Source organism: Cryptomeria japonica, chromosome 9, assembly GCF_030272615.1.
Source record: "Cryptomeria japonica chromosome 9, Sugi_1.0, whole genome shotgun sequence".
NCBI classification, from domain to species: domain Eukaryota; kingdom Viridiplantae; phylum Streptophyta; class Pinopsida; order Cupressales; family Cupressaceae; genus Cryptomeria; species Cryptomeria japonica.
The window spans coordinates 62,866,788-62,882,196 of record NC_081413.1 but is presented as its reverse complement, the minus strand read 5'-3'; the positions used below and the strand labels follow the sequence as shown (position 1 = coordinate 62,882,196).

At 37.3% G+C, this 15,409-nt stretch overlaps 1 protein-coding gene across 2 annotated transcripts; it reads right to left on the bottom strand.

Annotated features, from left to right (window-relative positions):
- Positions 1-4,407: 4,407 nt before the first annotated feature.
- Positions 4,408-7,534, bottom strand: LOC131033520 (Golgi apparatus membrane protein-like protein ECHIDNA). Of its 2 annotated transcripts, none has more exons than XM_059211269.1 (5): positions 7,378-7,534; positions 6,173-7,017; positions 5,927-5,986; positions 4,932-5,058; positions 4,408-4,774 (listed from the first exon to the last, which is right to left on the bottom strand). In XM_059211269.1, exons 2-5 carry the CDS (start codon positions 6,389-6,391, stop codon positions 4,680-4,682), a joined length of 501 nt encoding a protein of 166 aa, XP_059067252.1. In that variant the 5' UTR covers positions 6,392-7,017; positions 7,378-7,534; the 3' UTR covers positions 4,408-4,679. The 2 variants fall into 2 exon arrangements, with proteins under 2 accessions (XP_059067252.1, XP_059067253.1); XM_059211270.1 differs by having other exon boundaries at positions 6,173-7,033; positions 7,378-7,530.
- Positions 7,535-15,409: the final 7,875 nt, after the last annotated feature.

Here is a 15,409-nt window from a genome sequence, read left to right as displayed (position 1 = left end):
AAGATCTATATGATGTGTTTAAAACTATGATAATTAAGCTTAAGATGAAGATAATGATATGATAAAAGATTAGCAAGTTATCCTAACATGATATACTAGCCTAGCATGGATATTCTATGATATGAAAATACTTTTAAATGTTATGATGATGCTTTCACAAAGAGGGGCTAAGATGCTTAGTAATTTAGGCTATAATGTAGATGCATAAAAACTTGGAGATTATGGAAATGAGGAATGAGAGCTCTATTTATAGGGAAAATAGAGCAATTGATGGTTAAGATTGAAAAATCTTAACAAGGGCTAAGATTGAAAGTTAATCAATCCATGTTCACGATTCTCACCAATGAAATGGTGACAATTGTCAACAAGAGGTTGCTTGAGAGAAGATGTAAGAGACATTAAATGCCTGAGAAGACATGAGAGTTACCCTAGGAGGTAAGGGTTAAGGTTAGATTAGGGTTATCCAATGGATAAAGTTTTTACCCAAAGGGTAAACTCTTGTGCAAGGGTTAACATGATAACCAAGGTTAAAGCCATGAATGCTTGATGGGACCCTTGGGTCAAAAAGATGGTTAAGTTAGAGGAAAGTCTCTAACCAGAAGTCAAAGATGAGTTGAAGTTGGATTAACCATTAATGGTTAGGAAGACTTTGAGGGTTAACTTGTTGAAAACATAAAACCTTTAATGCATTTCAAAAACTTTGGAGGTTTTGAGAAGTGACTTCCCTTTGCTTAGGAATGTACCAATAATTAGGAGATGAATTAAGCTAAATTGAAAGTGATTAGAAGAATCTAGAAAGGGTTTAGGAGGCAAGTGGGAGATGTAGGAAAATGCAAGTGGATGAGGGAAAATGATTTTAATTAAAATAAAATTGTTTTATTTCAGCTAAAATAGATGCAATTTGCATAAATATAAGTGCGGGGATTTAATAAATAAATTAGATTTATTTATTTGCAAGAATCAATTTAATTAAAAAGAGAGAAAGAAGATTTAATTGAATAAATTTAATTGAATAAAGTGATTTATTTAATTAAAAGCTAGAAAAGGTTATTGTGAATTTAATAATTAAATAAATAGAGTAATTCATTTAATCAGATTAAAATGAAAAAAATTAATTAAATAAAATTTAATTAATAAAAAAAAATGAAGTAAAATAAATATTAAATATTTATTTAAAAAAATGATCAAATTTATACGTCTACACAATATCATCTCTCTATCTCAAAAAAATTTGAGAGCCATGACAATCACTAGTTTTTATTAATCAAAATAGAAACAAAGAGAATCTTCAAACCAGAACAGTAGATGGTAGGGCCTGTTTACCATACTACGCCAGAAAAGGATCGAGAGCCAAGGAATTCCTGCGATGAATGTGTTAGCAGAGTGCGGAGATACCTTCCCGATCGACGATTATCAGAAATATAGTTTCTGCATCCTATAATATTTGCCCAAACAATAATTTATGATGCCAAAAATTAATACGATGGTGCATGTTAAAGTCCACCTCCAAAAATTATTCATCGCCAGACATGAATACTCTTAACGGCAAAAATAAAATATTCAATCCAAAGCCACGACTTCCATAATAAAATCGTAGTAATAACCCAATCACAGCTTCCCAATATAATATTAATTTGCAATGTTAAAATATAAGCTTTTGTCCACGATAATCAGAAACCACGACTTGGCAAACTATGAAGACCCAATACATTCAAGAGCGTCAAAACTTATAATCTGCTAGCACTATTAATTTTTCAGACATAATAATGTTTCCACCTCCAAATATAACTTTTATTCGCCAAACAATATTCAGATTATAATAAATTTATTTCAAAATAGGAAATAGATGCAAGTATCTTTATTTCTGAAACAGGCTTTACAAATTTGCCTCTAAAGTAAACTTCACAAATTTGTCCAGATGTAGGTTCCATCACGAATCCACCCTTGTTGAACTCCGTACTCCTGAAGGTTTTAGTCTCCAAAAATTATCAAATCCAAAAGCGTGTCTTACTTCATTCAACCTCCTTATAAAGATCTCCAAGAAGCATCTAGAACGTTTGGTCGACTTCCATGACTTAAATAATTATAATATTTTGGAAAATTTTATTAAGTGACATTTAATAGTTATTTATTGTTTTTTTAATATTAAATCATCATCTTTTAATCTTGAGTGTTTCTGGATTAGATTGTGTATGAGTTTTTTTATGCAAAAAACTCATACACAATCTAATCTGGAAACACTCAAGATTAATATCTCATGGATTGTGGAAACTTAATGTTGGTCATTCATCATCTTTTATTTTTTTGGTAACCTAATAAAGATCAATTTAACTAATTCACTTTAAAATTATTTAATTAATTAATCAATGACAAAATGGACCAAGGGTTGTGAGAGGGCATCTTAGTTAATGAACAGCGCCCTTCCAGTGATGTATCCAATTGAGAAAACAACTTTGCGACACAATGACTTGCCTTTGTTAAGCTTCATAGTCCACCCTTTAACAGATCAAATGTGATGACAAATAATACTACATTAACTCAATCTAACCTTATTTATATTTTTAACATTTTCCCTATTTTCATAATAATCGTCCCCTAAAGATAGACTCCTGTCGCATACCGTCCTAAAAACACATCATCTCCATTTTCTATTGCTCCCGTCTCAAAAACTTAGGGTAACATAGTTTTTTCCCCTACAAGATTTTGCATATTACTGCACCGTAGTTATTTCATACTAGGAAACACTGTCCATCACTCTTTGCTTTAAACACTTTCACAAAGTAATTCATGAACTTGCACTTGATCATATCCAATTGCAGATACTTGTGTGATATCATTCCATCCTACCCAAGGTACGTGCATATGCTCTACACGTAGCAATGGATGTTAATGAGCTACGACCCTGCTAGGATGATTCATACTTGTGTTTTCCTTGCAAACTATAATCTTTGGCTTCTAAATCAACAAGCAGATCGACTTTAAATTGCAGCTTCATTTCTCGTAGTTTCAATCAAAGAACTCACCCTCACATTTGACAATTTTCCAGCAATTTACTATTTGATTGAAAATAGGCATCTTGCATTCAGACGCTACAACATGCTAAAATATAAATTCTATGCATATTCAAAATCTCTGTTCCAAGGAAGAAAATAATCCCGAAATAAGGTTATGAAAAGAATGCTAGCAGTTGTAAGCTGCAACTAGTTAGATTCTGAAGCTTCCCCCGCCATAGGGCTGTCAAGCAATGACAAGCTCCTCCATCCAAATTATCTCTTGAATTCCCACCCTCGTCAGCAGAAACGAAACCCCAAAGCTGATGGAAAAGGATCGTCACCTCTCACTCCCATTCCTCATACTATTGATTTTGGAAAACCAGAGCCCATTCTTCCTGATAATGGTTTTCCATAATCTGCCAAAAAATGATTACAGCAACTAATCATCCTTTTTTGCCACATCCCTGGAAGCATTGATTTCCAGTCAATTTTCTACATACATGTTGAATAGTTACACAAATATGTATAGGCCCAGAGTTTACTACTACTCCAACGGACGTTACAAAAGCCTGTTTCGGTCAAACAATGTATTTCCGAATATAACCCATCATGAGGGCAGAATGAGAAAATCCTATGAACTATCATCATAAGAACTAGACTAAACACAAGATCTAAGGACTAAAACCATGTAGAATGCCAACACAAGATCTAAGGACTAAAACCATGTAGAATGCCTCATTTTGTTTTTCTGTGGCAGCATTCTTTGTAGTTTTCTTCTTTAAAAAGAACCGTTTACTTTATCCCAAAAATTTAAAAAGAATTCAGGGACCTGAATCAGATGGTAAGTTTTCTACAATCCTACAAGACAACAAAGATTTCCAGACGCATGTCATCTGAAACAACAATTGAAGCAAGCATAAGGGTTGGGATCTGCAAACTTTCAGAAATCCAAATATCTATCACGGATTTCATAATGGAGTGCCAATCACTGGAAATTATTAGATTCAAGAAAATCTTTTACACAGAAATACTTGGTAGGCCAAAATGGCTACACAACAGATGTAAATGGCATGAGTTCCAAACTGCAATTTCCTTAACTGCTCCCAACCGTGACAGTAAAACTATTAAGTCTGACTGTAATTTTTGATGATATATGATAGATCACCGTAACCAATAAAGCCAAAAAATTAGGCTAAATTTTTTAGCATATATGCAATTACATAGCATATACCTCTGACCAAGTAAATGTAAGATGCATCTGTCTGTCTGTCATTAGTAGCTGCTAATTGTATGCATATTGAGAATCCAAATGCCCATACAGGTATAATTTTTTAAAAATTACCATAGTTGAGGCTAGGCAATTTGCTGAGACCTTATATCTTGAAAGAAAATTACAGTATATAGATCGCCTCTATGAATTAAAATTAGCCAGTCTTTTTAACAAATCCGGATCTTGATATGTAATTGTGTATGTAAATTAACAAGCATGATGAGACAAGAAATCAAACATATTGATTCCTTTTGTACAAAATGCTAATCTGGAAAAATCATGCCGTCTCAGAATTAATATACATCAATACCAAGAGAATTTATCCAAAAATAATGATACTCGGTGGGAGGAAAGAAGCAATATGTTGAACCCTTAAAATGACCTCACTATGATACCAGTCCACTTAACTGACAGATTTATATAATCAAACCACCGAGACCTGACTGCAGCTTTGATGTAACATGTGAAACAAATGTCCGAGATGCAAAATTCTGCACCTGTTTCTTCGCATCTGCAAACATCAAAGCATGAATGGTGAATACCAGACATCTCATCCTACATGTTATTAATACACTAAAAAGGTGTTCTAACATGTTATAATAACTAAGACTTCATTACTACTTGCCTTTCCACCCAAAGAGCATATATTTAAAAATAAATATACTTGCCTTTTTGGCATTTGGTAAATCCAACAATGTTCGCAATGCTTAAGCTCAAACAAACTCCCACCACAAGAAGATAATCAATGTTAAACTTGATTAAGGATACAATTCCCAGTGCAAACCAAACAGCAGCCTGCAAAAAGTAAATATTAGAAATACGCTAGGACAGAATAGCAGCAATGACAGGAATAACTTAATAAGACAACTAAGGTAATTGAGTACATGTTTGATATGGTAGTATTATATTGGCTGAATAACGCAGAGGACATGCCAATTCAGCAGTTTCAGGTTCTTGGTACTTTTAGGGCTTTCCAACAAAATGATTCATATCCCTTGAAATCAGACAACAAATAATTTGTCAAAAACATGATGATATCATGGTGCTGATAATGGGGTAGACCAAGTGGATAATTTGGAGGGAAGATCAAAATGTTTATCTCTGCAACTCCTACTACGCCACTTAATGCTTCAATTGATTTTGATTGGGGTGGGACTATAAGCTTGTTTCTCCAATGTCTCAAACTTACTTTTCAGATAAAGTTCTTCTAGGTCCATCATTGCAAGTTTTCTGGGTACTTTTTTGGCAGCTGAAGATCTCCTATACAGATCTTTATGTTATGGGCAAGGAATGCAGGGAGGTTGTATGGTTACTTACACAAGCCCGTTTTTGATAGCATGTCTACTGACTTCCCTCATGTAATGGGTGCTCTATCAGGCCCTTAGTTGCTCTTCCCATAATTTATATCAATCTCCAAGTGTCTATTCAGCATAGAAGTATTCAAATATGCTTTGCAGGCCTCTCGTGGGATTTGTCAGCTTTGAAAGTCGGCTTGCTTGGTATAGATAATTTGCTCTAATAACTAATGAAATAAAATGGCCATGTTATGCCAAACCGGCATACAGTATTCAACAAAAAAAATTGTTTAACACCACAAACAAGTGCATCTTGATGCATCCGAATTAACTACATTTTTTATTTTTTCCATACTTTTGTAACTTACATTGAGATAAAGAGTCCACCAAAAGAGCCAAGAATCCTTCCTATTCATGTGAGCTAATGACTGCAGATGCCACAATCAAATGAAAATGGATCAAAATAATTTAAATTAGAAACACTATCTAAAGACTCGAAGACTGGAATCCACTAAGCATGACTAAAGCTTAACCTTAAAAATCTTGAATAGTTCATCATAAACTAGAAATACTATGCTATTTAGTAGTCTGTGCTGGAATCATGCTACACTCACATCCTGATCAAGAGATTCGAATTTCCATATACTTTGCCCTTGCTCATTGATTTCATTCCACCATCTCAGGCCAACTAAAATTCTTCCACTGATATTCTTGACCACCCAAAAGTCAAGAGCAGCCAACAGGACAGTTACAACGAAAATAATCACAAAAGAATCCACAAACAGAGAGAACAATATATAAAACGCAATTGCTGCTCCCTGGGCCAGATACATCAAAAACAAAAATCAGCTTCATCTCAAGCATGTAGCCACATAACCATGCACTATATAAATCACTATGTGTGTGTGTGCGTGTTTGGGGGAGGTGGGGCGTAGGGGTAGTGGGGGAGGGTGGGCAAAAATGCAGAAGGGATTGTCTTGTATTCACTTATCCAGTCTAGAAAACATGACTCTTGTCCCTCGGGCATATGAGAATCCCCCATTCTGAGAAACAGAGGACATTTTCAATTTTTTCATTTTTTCTTCAATTTCTGTAAATTCTTTGATTTCGATCTCATGATCCAAATTCAGGGACAAAAAAGAGTCTTGCCAGTCCATCTACATCTCAAGGCTTAGACAGATCTGTGGAGGTTTCATGTATCACAAGCTTTATTGAAGAGTCGAAACCTCACGAGGTGCAAAATTAACCAATATAGATAAACTAAAATGTAGAGTTCCCTCCTCCCACAGCCAAATGGAGCATGCCCGCTAGGATTTAACCTATAAAATTACTTTAACTTATCTCTATATTCAATGGAAATGTGCAAAATTACTTGAAAAACAATAGAGAAGAAATGACTCGCCTTGAAAAGAACATGGAAGAAGCATGTCAATGGATTCGCATAATTTTCACCCTCTGCCTGCAATCCATAAACCCTAGTTAAGAAAATACAACAGAATGAATTAAACTTGTGATAATTCGCTAATTAACAGAACCGATAAAATAAACTAACCTACACGATAGACAAGATCTAGGGCATTAGTTGGGAAATCTTGAATTTTCAATACCTAAATATTAAAATCAATTAGGTCACCTAGTGATATACATTCAATTAAACCAAGAAAGGGTGCACAGAACTCGTGACCATTGAATCTATTTGCTAATACAAGGGTACGCATGATTGATTTGTGGTGGGTTTTGTTGCAGAGGATTGAAGAGTATAGAGTTCGATCTCTTAAATTAACTTCCCAACACCAGATCTGCGAAAAGAATCTCTTACCATTTCTGAGAAGCTGTGAGGGATGCAGAAGAAATTTAATCGAGTTTAGAAGCAGTTCTAGATTTCGTTTATGATTGTGGTTGGTCTGTTGAATTTCCTCAGGGCATTTATTTTATGCTCGATCATTATAAGGATCTGCCCGGAAAATGAAGTTATTTATTTAACTTTTCATGCATATATATTTCTAATAATGTTATAATGGCGTTTGTTTATCTAGTTGATTTAATGTCTAATATTTTTGATAATATTGTATCAATAGTTGTGACTTTAAAGTTGTTATTATGATGATGACTATTCATAATTGGATTAAATGTATCCCTAAGAACTAAAAAGCAACGAATCATGTGATGCCACATCAACGCACATGTATCGGTCTACTTTTTTTTTGGGTTGTTTTTGACACCTTGGCAAAAAGCATGTTGATGTGGCATAATATTTGATGACGTGACTCCAAAACCTTAGTTATAAATAGAGGACTTGCCAAGCAAGTTGTCGTAATCTTGTGTAAAAGTGAAACTACAAGCATAGATCCAACCTTGAGATTTTCCAAGATTTTCAAAGTTAAAACTTTAAATTTGGTTGACTCACATATTCTCCTAATTATGTGAGTTGACTAAACACATGTTTGTGATTTGTTGCTATGTGTTTATATTTCAAGGCATTTATTGTTAGTAAAGATTTCTAAGCCTTGCATTTTAGTTTTAAGAACAAAAAACATAATTTTTGGGCTATAAAATATAGAAGTACAAATTTTAAGGATTTAGAGGTTTATTTTGGCCTAAAAAATGTTGAAATGACTCTTAATTAGAGCGGGATAGTTATGACAACAAGGATCTCTTCAATTTTTTTAAAAGGGATCAAGTGGATTCTTGGATTAAAATTTATAGCATCTAGAAGATGAATCATTCACAAAAAAAAATGAATGAGCATATAGGATGTATAAGAGAGTCATGAGAGGGAATTACATTGGTTGATCAATTTAGATGTATGTGTATGAAACATGTTACAATGCATCTTTGAATGGAGTTACTGAAGCTAAAATGTGAAAGGGAGTAAGGCATGTTGAAGGGCTTCTTAAACTAATAGTAGATGAGAGCATTATGCAAATTTTAGATCTTTATAATTATTGAAAAGAGAAATACATATGAAACATAAAAAACTATTACAATGCAAGTGTACATAGGGAAAAACCCATTCTAGAGAAAAAATTGACACTTTAAAGCAACCCAATGTATTATTTGGCAATCCAAACATAGTTACAATACACTTGTAGAAGAATCCCTTACAACAATATCACCAACCAAAGATCTAGAGTAACCATGATAGCATAGAAATACCTATAAACTCACTACTTGATATTTCTACTGTAAGCACCTTATAAATAGAAAGAGTAATACACAAAACAATCAAATCATAATTATAAAACCATGAGCTAAAACATCCCAAACCACCCAAAATACTTAGAAAACCAACCACCAAATCTTAAAGATGAGTTCATAGGCTAAAAATAACATATTCATTTTACTTATCGTAAGCATGTTGTAATTCACTAACCAACATGAGATTTCATTTTGGATTCATAATCTTCATTCAAAGATTCTTTAAGACATGTCATAAATAGACCATAATTTGGTCAACAAGTGTAACTCCCTCTTACAACTCTTTTCTACATTCAATATGACTTTTACATTTCCAACCTAGGAGACCCAACTTCCATAGGCCACAACTTTGCTTTAGGAGGTTTCTTGGGACCATTTTTAAAATTGTAGAGCTAAAAAAGATCTGCACAAGACACATCCTTGGAATCGATGCCAAACTATTATTTTTCTCAAAAACAAAGTTTATAACCTAAAATTTGTGTTTTTATGTTTCATACTCTAAAAACTACGTTCTTCATATAATTAACATTAGGATCAAGGTTGGTACACATTTCCTCTTAAAATGAAGTGCCCAAATTTATGAGTGGAGTATGGTGAGTTTATGATATGGGGACAAATGTGTTATTTTTAACATGTGGGGTTATATTGAGATTTGGGCATTGGATTTTGATTATAGATTTGGATGCCACATTTCAGGTCGTTTTAGCTCATTGTTTTCTAATTACCATTTGATAGTTTCATGCGATGCCTCTCCTAGGTATTGAGTACTTGAGATGGAGGTTTATATAGTGAGCTTTGTAAGTGTTGGATATTAGAGTTGTTCGAATGTGTTGTTGTCATTGATGTCAACATATTCCCGTGTTTCTTGTGTTTCGGTGTTGCAAAGAGTTGGTTTGGGTGATTTATTACAAATATGTTGATGTGGATTAATGGGTTTTGAGATACTTATCTCTAGTTGATTCAATATGATTTTTTAGTGTTCCAGAAGATAAATTGATCAAGTTATGTGATCCAGTGTGGTGATTGGTTTTTTTGTTGGTTCTGTATTGCAGAGTTATGATTTCTGGTTTGTATTGCTCCAAAATTGATTCATTATGTTGTGTGGATTTTGGAGAGTGTTTGGGACGTTCATATGTGTCCTCAGTTTAGGTGGTTCATGATTTGAAACTTCACAAGCGTATATTTTAGTTTGTTGTTGGTGTTCTTGAGCTCTGGTGATGAAATAATGATGATTCTTGTTATCTGAGTTGTTGCAGTTATTGCGGTGGAATTCATGTCGATTGTTGATGTTCTATGATTGTGTTCTATGCATTTTGGTGATCTGTGTTGATCGTGGTGCACGTTATTGAAGATTTTATTGGTCCGGTGGTATTCTTCGTGTTATACGACTTTCTGGCCGACTCGATGGTTGTTGCATGTTGCGGATGATCTTGGCGAGATATTTGGTGGTTTTGTGTGTTTGAGGATTTGATTTAGCTCCATGCTATGCCCTTGCCGACATTGTATTGGTTCGCATATTGATTTATGTATCGTGTGATGTAATTTTGTAATTAGGTCTTATGTGTTGGGCCAACCTTGAGGTTAAGGTTGATGAATTGTATAAATACATGTAATATTCATTTGAAAGATGTGATCTACATGTGCAAATATTGTTTTGATCATTTAGTAGCAGAGGAGAAAAGCAAAGAAGTGCGAAAGAGTGTGCAGAAGTGTGAAGAACAGAGTTTGAGTGTATGTGCTTAACCAGAACTGTAATCAGGCATTTAGAGATGATATTCTTTCAGTTCATGTAATTCGGATTGTTGTTCAATCTTTGTAAGGAAGTGAGCCTTCCCAGGGTTTTAGCCCTTTGTTGTTTTTGAGAAATGAGCTCTAGGCAGTGTGCTTGAATGTATGTGCATTCCCTATTGTAATATTTACAAATACTACTGCAGAGTATCATCATATTGTGGGTAGGTTCCCACAATGGTTTTTCCCTTAACCGGGTTTTCCAAGTCAAAAATCCATGTGTTATGTGTGTTGTTGATGTGGTGTTTATCTATGATATTGTCATTCTTCATCGGATTTGAAGTTAAGGTTAAATTGTTTAAGTTTGGTGAAAACTGATTCAACCCCCTCCTCTCAGTTTTTCTACATTGTTGTTGCCAATAGTAAGTATTGTATTTGTTGATTCTAAATTTTACTTTGAAAGGAGACAACCTTATGGGAAATTCAGTGATGGGGGGACCTATTGCGTGAGACTCACTGAATGACCTCCAAATTAAAGAAGCCAACTCTTCCTTATAGTTTTGAGAAAAGGGGAAGAAGAAAACTTAAAACAACATGATCTAAAATACTGAGGCGATACACTAGAGCATTTTGCAAAAGCATTAAAAACATATAAAACCCAAAGACATGTTGTTTTAAATCCCATTCAACAATCTACATATCCTAATAGAACCACAACTAAGACACAATTAAGGTTCCTTTGCAACATAAAGAAATATCAATCACGCATCTACCAGATAACAAGTGCAAAACATAGTTTAATTGGTAGAGTCTTAGATATGTATTTCTAGAGTCATCAAAATTACAGGGAAAAAGCACAGAAAACCATCAAAGCATACTGAAAAAGAGGCATCAGAAAGGCCGTAGGCACAATTTGATTAACCTTTTCTTAGGAAACAGTAACAACTAAAAGGCTAAAATTCTATCTAAGAAAACTTAATTGTTCTTTCAAAGTTTTTTTCCTCCCAAAACAGGGAAAAAACAAAGCATAAATAGAACCCACGACTCTGCTAACAACTCAAACATCCGCTAGCCATGCGCAACCGCCTTTGAAATAGAAAAACACTGTCGTGGCATCCCGCAAGAACACACCCAGCAAAACGACCTCCGAGGTCGTTACTCCCATTTAGCTACGACGATCTCCACACCTGCCCAAACAAAAAATAGCTTGCTCTAACCGCAGCCTAGTAGACAACTCACCTTCAATAACGTGTGGCATCTCGGGGGAACCCCATAGAAGGGCATCCAAACATAAATAATACCGGCAGTGTGAAGATGCCACGTGTCTCCTTCTTTCTCAAGATATAGGGTGGGGTCCAACAGAAAACCGAGTCATCAAAAAATGATCCACTCGGCAACTTCGCTCCTCCAAACTTCAAACGTAAAATGCGAGCGGTTAGGGGCAAAACCGAGATGACATTTGGCCTATACGTTGGGCGCAACTGGAAAGTTAAAGAAGGAAAAAGGCACCCCGATAAAAATTCCGCCCATGGACTTTAACTGAAAAAATAATGTGAACATTTCTTGGCGACTAAAAGGGGGAATTCTGCCTACAGAATGCAAGAACCCAAAATTGTTGGTTCGGAGACCAAAATTTATGCCAGGATGGGGCGGAGTAGGTCAAAGACCTGCTGCAATGAGGACCAATCTTCCTCGGAGGGCAACACTTGCGTTTCTATATTCTGATAATGTTGATCCAAACCGATAATTTCATCAAAAGGCAAGCCTACTGCTTCATCATGGACCAACTTCAAGAGCGCATAGAGCTGAGCTAGGGGGTGCAGGAGACGTTCAACCTCTTCTGCCGAGATGGGATCACTCAGGCGCTAGATGAAAGTCCTGTCCTGTTGCAAATGCTCGACCTGACTTAATACTTGTTCAACCCCCAGTACAAAACCATTTGTGGGGAACGGAGAAGGCAGGCCTAATGAGACAAACCTCTCTATACGTTGCTTGATGTTTAGGATAGAGATTTGCAAAGGCTCAAGCGCAACTGATACGTGCATAACCACTCTATGATGATTGATGAAAACATTCATCTTCTTGATCAGTTGTTGGCGGTCTGCTATCCCTTTCTCTCTCAATTCTTCATCTTGGGCTGCGTATAGCATTTGGATTAGGTCCTGAGCCATGGGGATCTTAGGACCAAGGATGACCATAGAGCTATTGACAAGGGCTCTCGCCTCGACGCAGAGGGATTGCGCTTCCCAAATGAATCTCAGCACGGGTTGCAATTAGGGGCTATATTGCTTAATTTTCTCCCAATGAGAAACATACAATTCTATCAGAATTGACGAAAAGTCCTGAGAAACCTGCACGGGGGGAGGAATACTTAGCAACCGTGAGACCTCCTCGCTCTTGGAAGCTACTTCATGTTGCAGCTCCTTGCACTCATTTTGCTCAATGATCACCTGACTTTTTAGAGCGAGGATCCTAACACTTCCATCCTATACCGCTTGTTGGAGCTACAATGTACGATTCCGCTCTTGTTGCAACAAAATCTTCGTGTCTAGAAATTTCCTCTCAGCCTGCTCTAGGCTGTTCTCCCTATCGCGCAACTCTGCTTCAAATCTCACTTTCTCCTCTGAAAGCATAACTTGTGCGTCACTCAGCTGTCGGGCGTACTCTTCCTTTAGATGGACTTCTTCGCGCAGCTAAACTTGCACTTGGGTGGCATCTCTAGAAGCTGCTCTTAGCTGCTGGATCTCCAGGTCTTTCTCCTGCAATTCTTTTAAGGCCACGTTTCTTGTCGCCTCCTGACCCTTCAACTGAGAGCTTACGTTATTAAGGGATGACTGCAACTTTCTCTTCTCTAAATTGTCCTATGTCAGCAAACCTTGGAGGTGATTGATTTCTGCACTCCGGGCCTTGTCTTCTTTCCTCTGCTAGGTCAGAGATTCTTGGAGATGTGCATTCTCGACTTGTATCTTTTCTAGGCGATGGCTCTTTTTGATGAAATCTGAAGACACGACCTTTAAAGTCTCTTCCATCATTTCAACCTTGTCAAATATCGTAGCATTCAGAAGGTTGACGTCGATAGCATGCAAGGTATAATCATTGGGCCTCATTTGGGATTCTAGCTTATCAACCTTAGGGAAAAGGTTTGCAAAGAAAAGACAATCTTTCTCTTCACTGAAATGTGTCTGAAGGTGTGGACGAGCTAGATGGGCGCCCACCTTTTCTTTTTGTTTGCCCATTCTACCAATGATTTGTTGCTGGAAATCATCTGGGTTATCAATAGCCTGGCATACAAACGTTGCACTAGGGGGAATCGCGAAGGGGAACTGGGAAATAGGCCTGCCAAAAGTGGTTTGAATAGGATGGGCAAGGGTTGATGGAGAAAACAATGGGATGAAAGGAGAGGCTCTAGATGGAAAAGGACTCGTGGACGCTAACCCCATAATTGAGGGAGGAGTAGACTCTCCAAAACCAAGCCTACGTGAAACGAAGGTTGCTTTAGACATCTACGTGGAAAATACCGTGGGGATAAAAGCGGGGGCCAGGAAAGGAATGGAAGCCTGCTGGAATGCATCTTGGGGCTCAACTGGTGTTCCGACGGGTGCCAACGTAAGGGCAATGGGGACTTAGGTTTGCATTGTAACAAGAGGGACAACAAAGGAAACAACTTGAGTAGAAGACAAAGGTAAAGAAGGGCCTACCTGAATCGTAGAAGTCACCAACCGCTGCGGATCCGAGAGGACCCCTTGGGTTTGAGAAGGCGAACTCTTCTTTGTTGAACTCAGATGCTGCCTTTTTCTTGGAGGGGAGTCATGCGCCTGCTTATCAGCTTGTCTCTTACTAGCCTGGGAATGGGGCTTGCGAGTGAAACTGGCTAGAGGAAGGAGGATATGGGGCTCTGGATCTTGCCCTTCAATATTTATAACCTCTACATCCTACTGCTGTGCCACCTCGGGGGATGAATCCCTACGTGGAGAACTGTCACCTGTCTCTTCATCTGATTTATTGAGCTGACGCCATTCTAACTCGAAGCACTCGTCTAAGGGGGCATTCCCGATATTAACTCTAGGCTGAGTTACCTCCTACCGATAGATCCAAAAATCTTCCCTCTTTTTCCTGGGCTAGGCATCCGAAGTCATGGTTTCTAACATCCCTGAGGAATAGGCTTTGCGGGGTTGTACCTCTGCAAGGCTGTATAAAATCTTAACCATGGGGGGCGCTTGAGGACTGAAAAGTCATCGAGACCCACATATAAACTTGGGTCATCAGCCTGAGGGTTTGTACGCCTCTCCCACGAGCTCCGCGACTCATGCTTTACTGCATTTTTCCTCTTACTAAGGCAATTGTTGGGGTCATAGCTCTAGGAATCATCAATTACTACCAACTCGAGCTGCACTAGCTTGGATGTCAAGACCTCTTCTGCAATGTTTCTCCGTACCAAAGTGATTGGACCAATGGCCTTGTGGTCTTCAGTAATAGAGGTATCATGCTTTCCTGATCCAATGGCCCTCTCAATCCTCACCAACTATCGTGCAATCTCCAGAGAAAGGGTCCTCTCAGTCACATAGACGGGCAAGCGAAAAGGTTCCTCAGAGAAACCATGAACTTAGATGAAAGAAAAATCACGGCCTATGAACCAGTCACAAGGAGGGCGCTCATTTTGCATCCAGTTCATCTGGACCTGAGAGAAATGGGCCAGTGGTTCGTTAGGGATTGAACCAAAATCTCTAAGCACAGGAGTCAGGAAAAAGTCAGAAACTAGTATGTATCGAAGGAAGCTAGCAATAGGGGTGTCCAAGTCGACACCGACATCTTGTTTCTCGACTCATCACAGGCTGCCAATCGCATGTACTGGCTGAAAAAGGCCTCGTTCTGATGCAAGAGAAGATGGACGAAGACCGAGGAAAACTTAAACCGTCGAACTACTG

What these genes read in the sequence shown, in the direction of transcription:
- LOC131033520 (XM_059211269.1), bottom strand. Translation starts at nt 6,391, where the DNA reads ATGTATCTGGCCCAGGGAGCAGCAATTGCGTTTTATATATTGTTCTCT. An exon ending in TCGAATCTCTTGATCAGGAT is followed by an intron (nt 5,987 to 6,172) that starts GTGAGTGTAGCA and finishes TGGCATCTGCAG; the next exon opens with TCATTAGCTCACATGAATAG. An exon ending in GGTGGACTCTTTATCTCAAT is followed by an intron (nt 5,059 to 5,926) that starts GTAAGTTACAAA and finishes TACTTTTTGCAG; the next exon opens with GCTGCTGTTTGGTTTGCACT.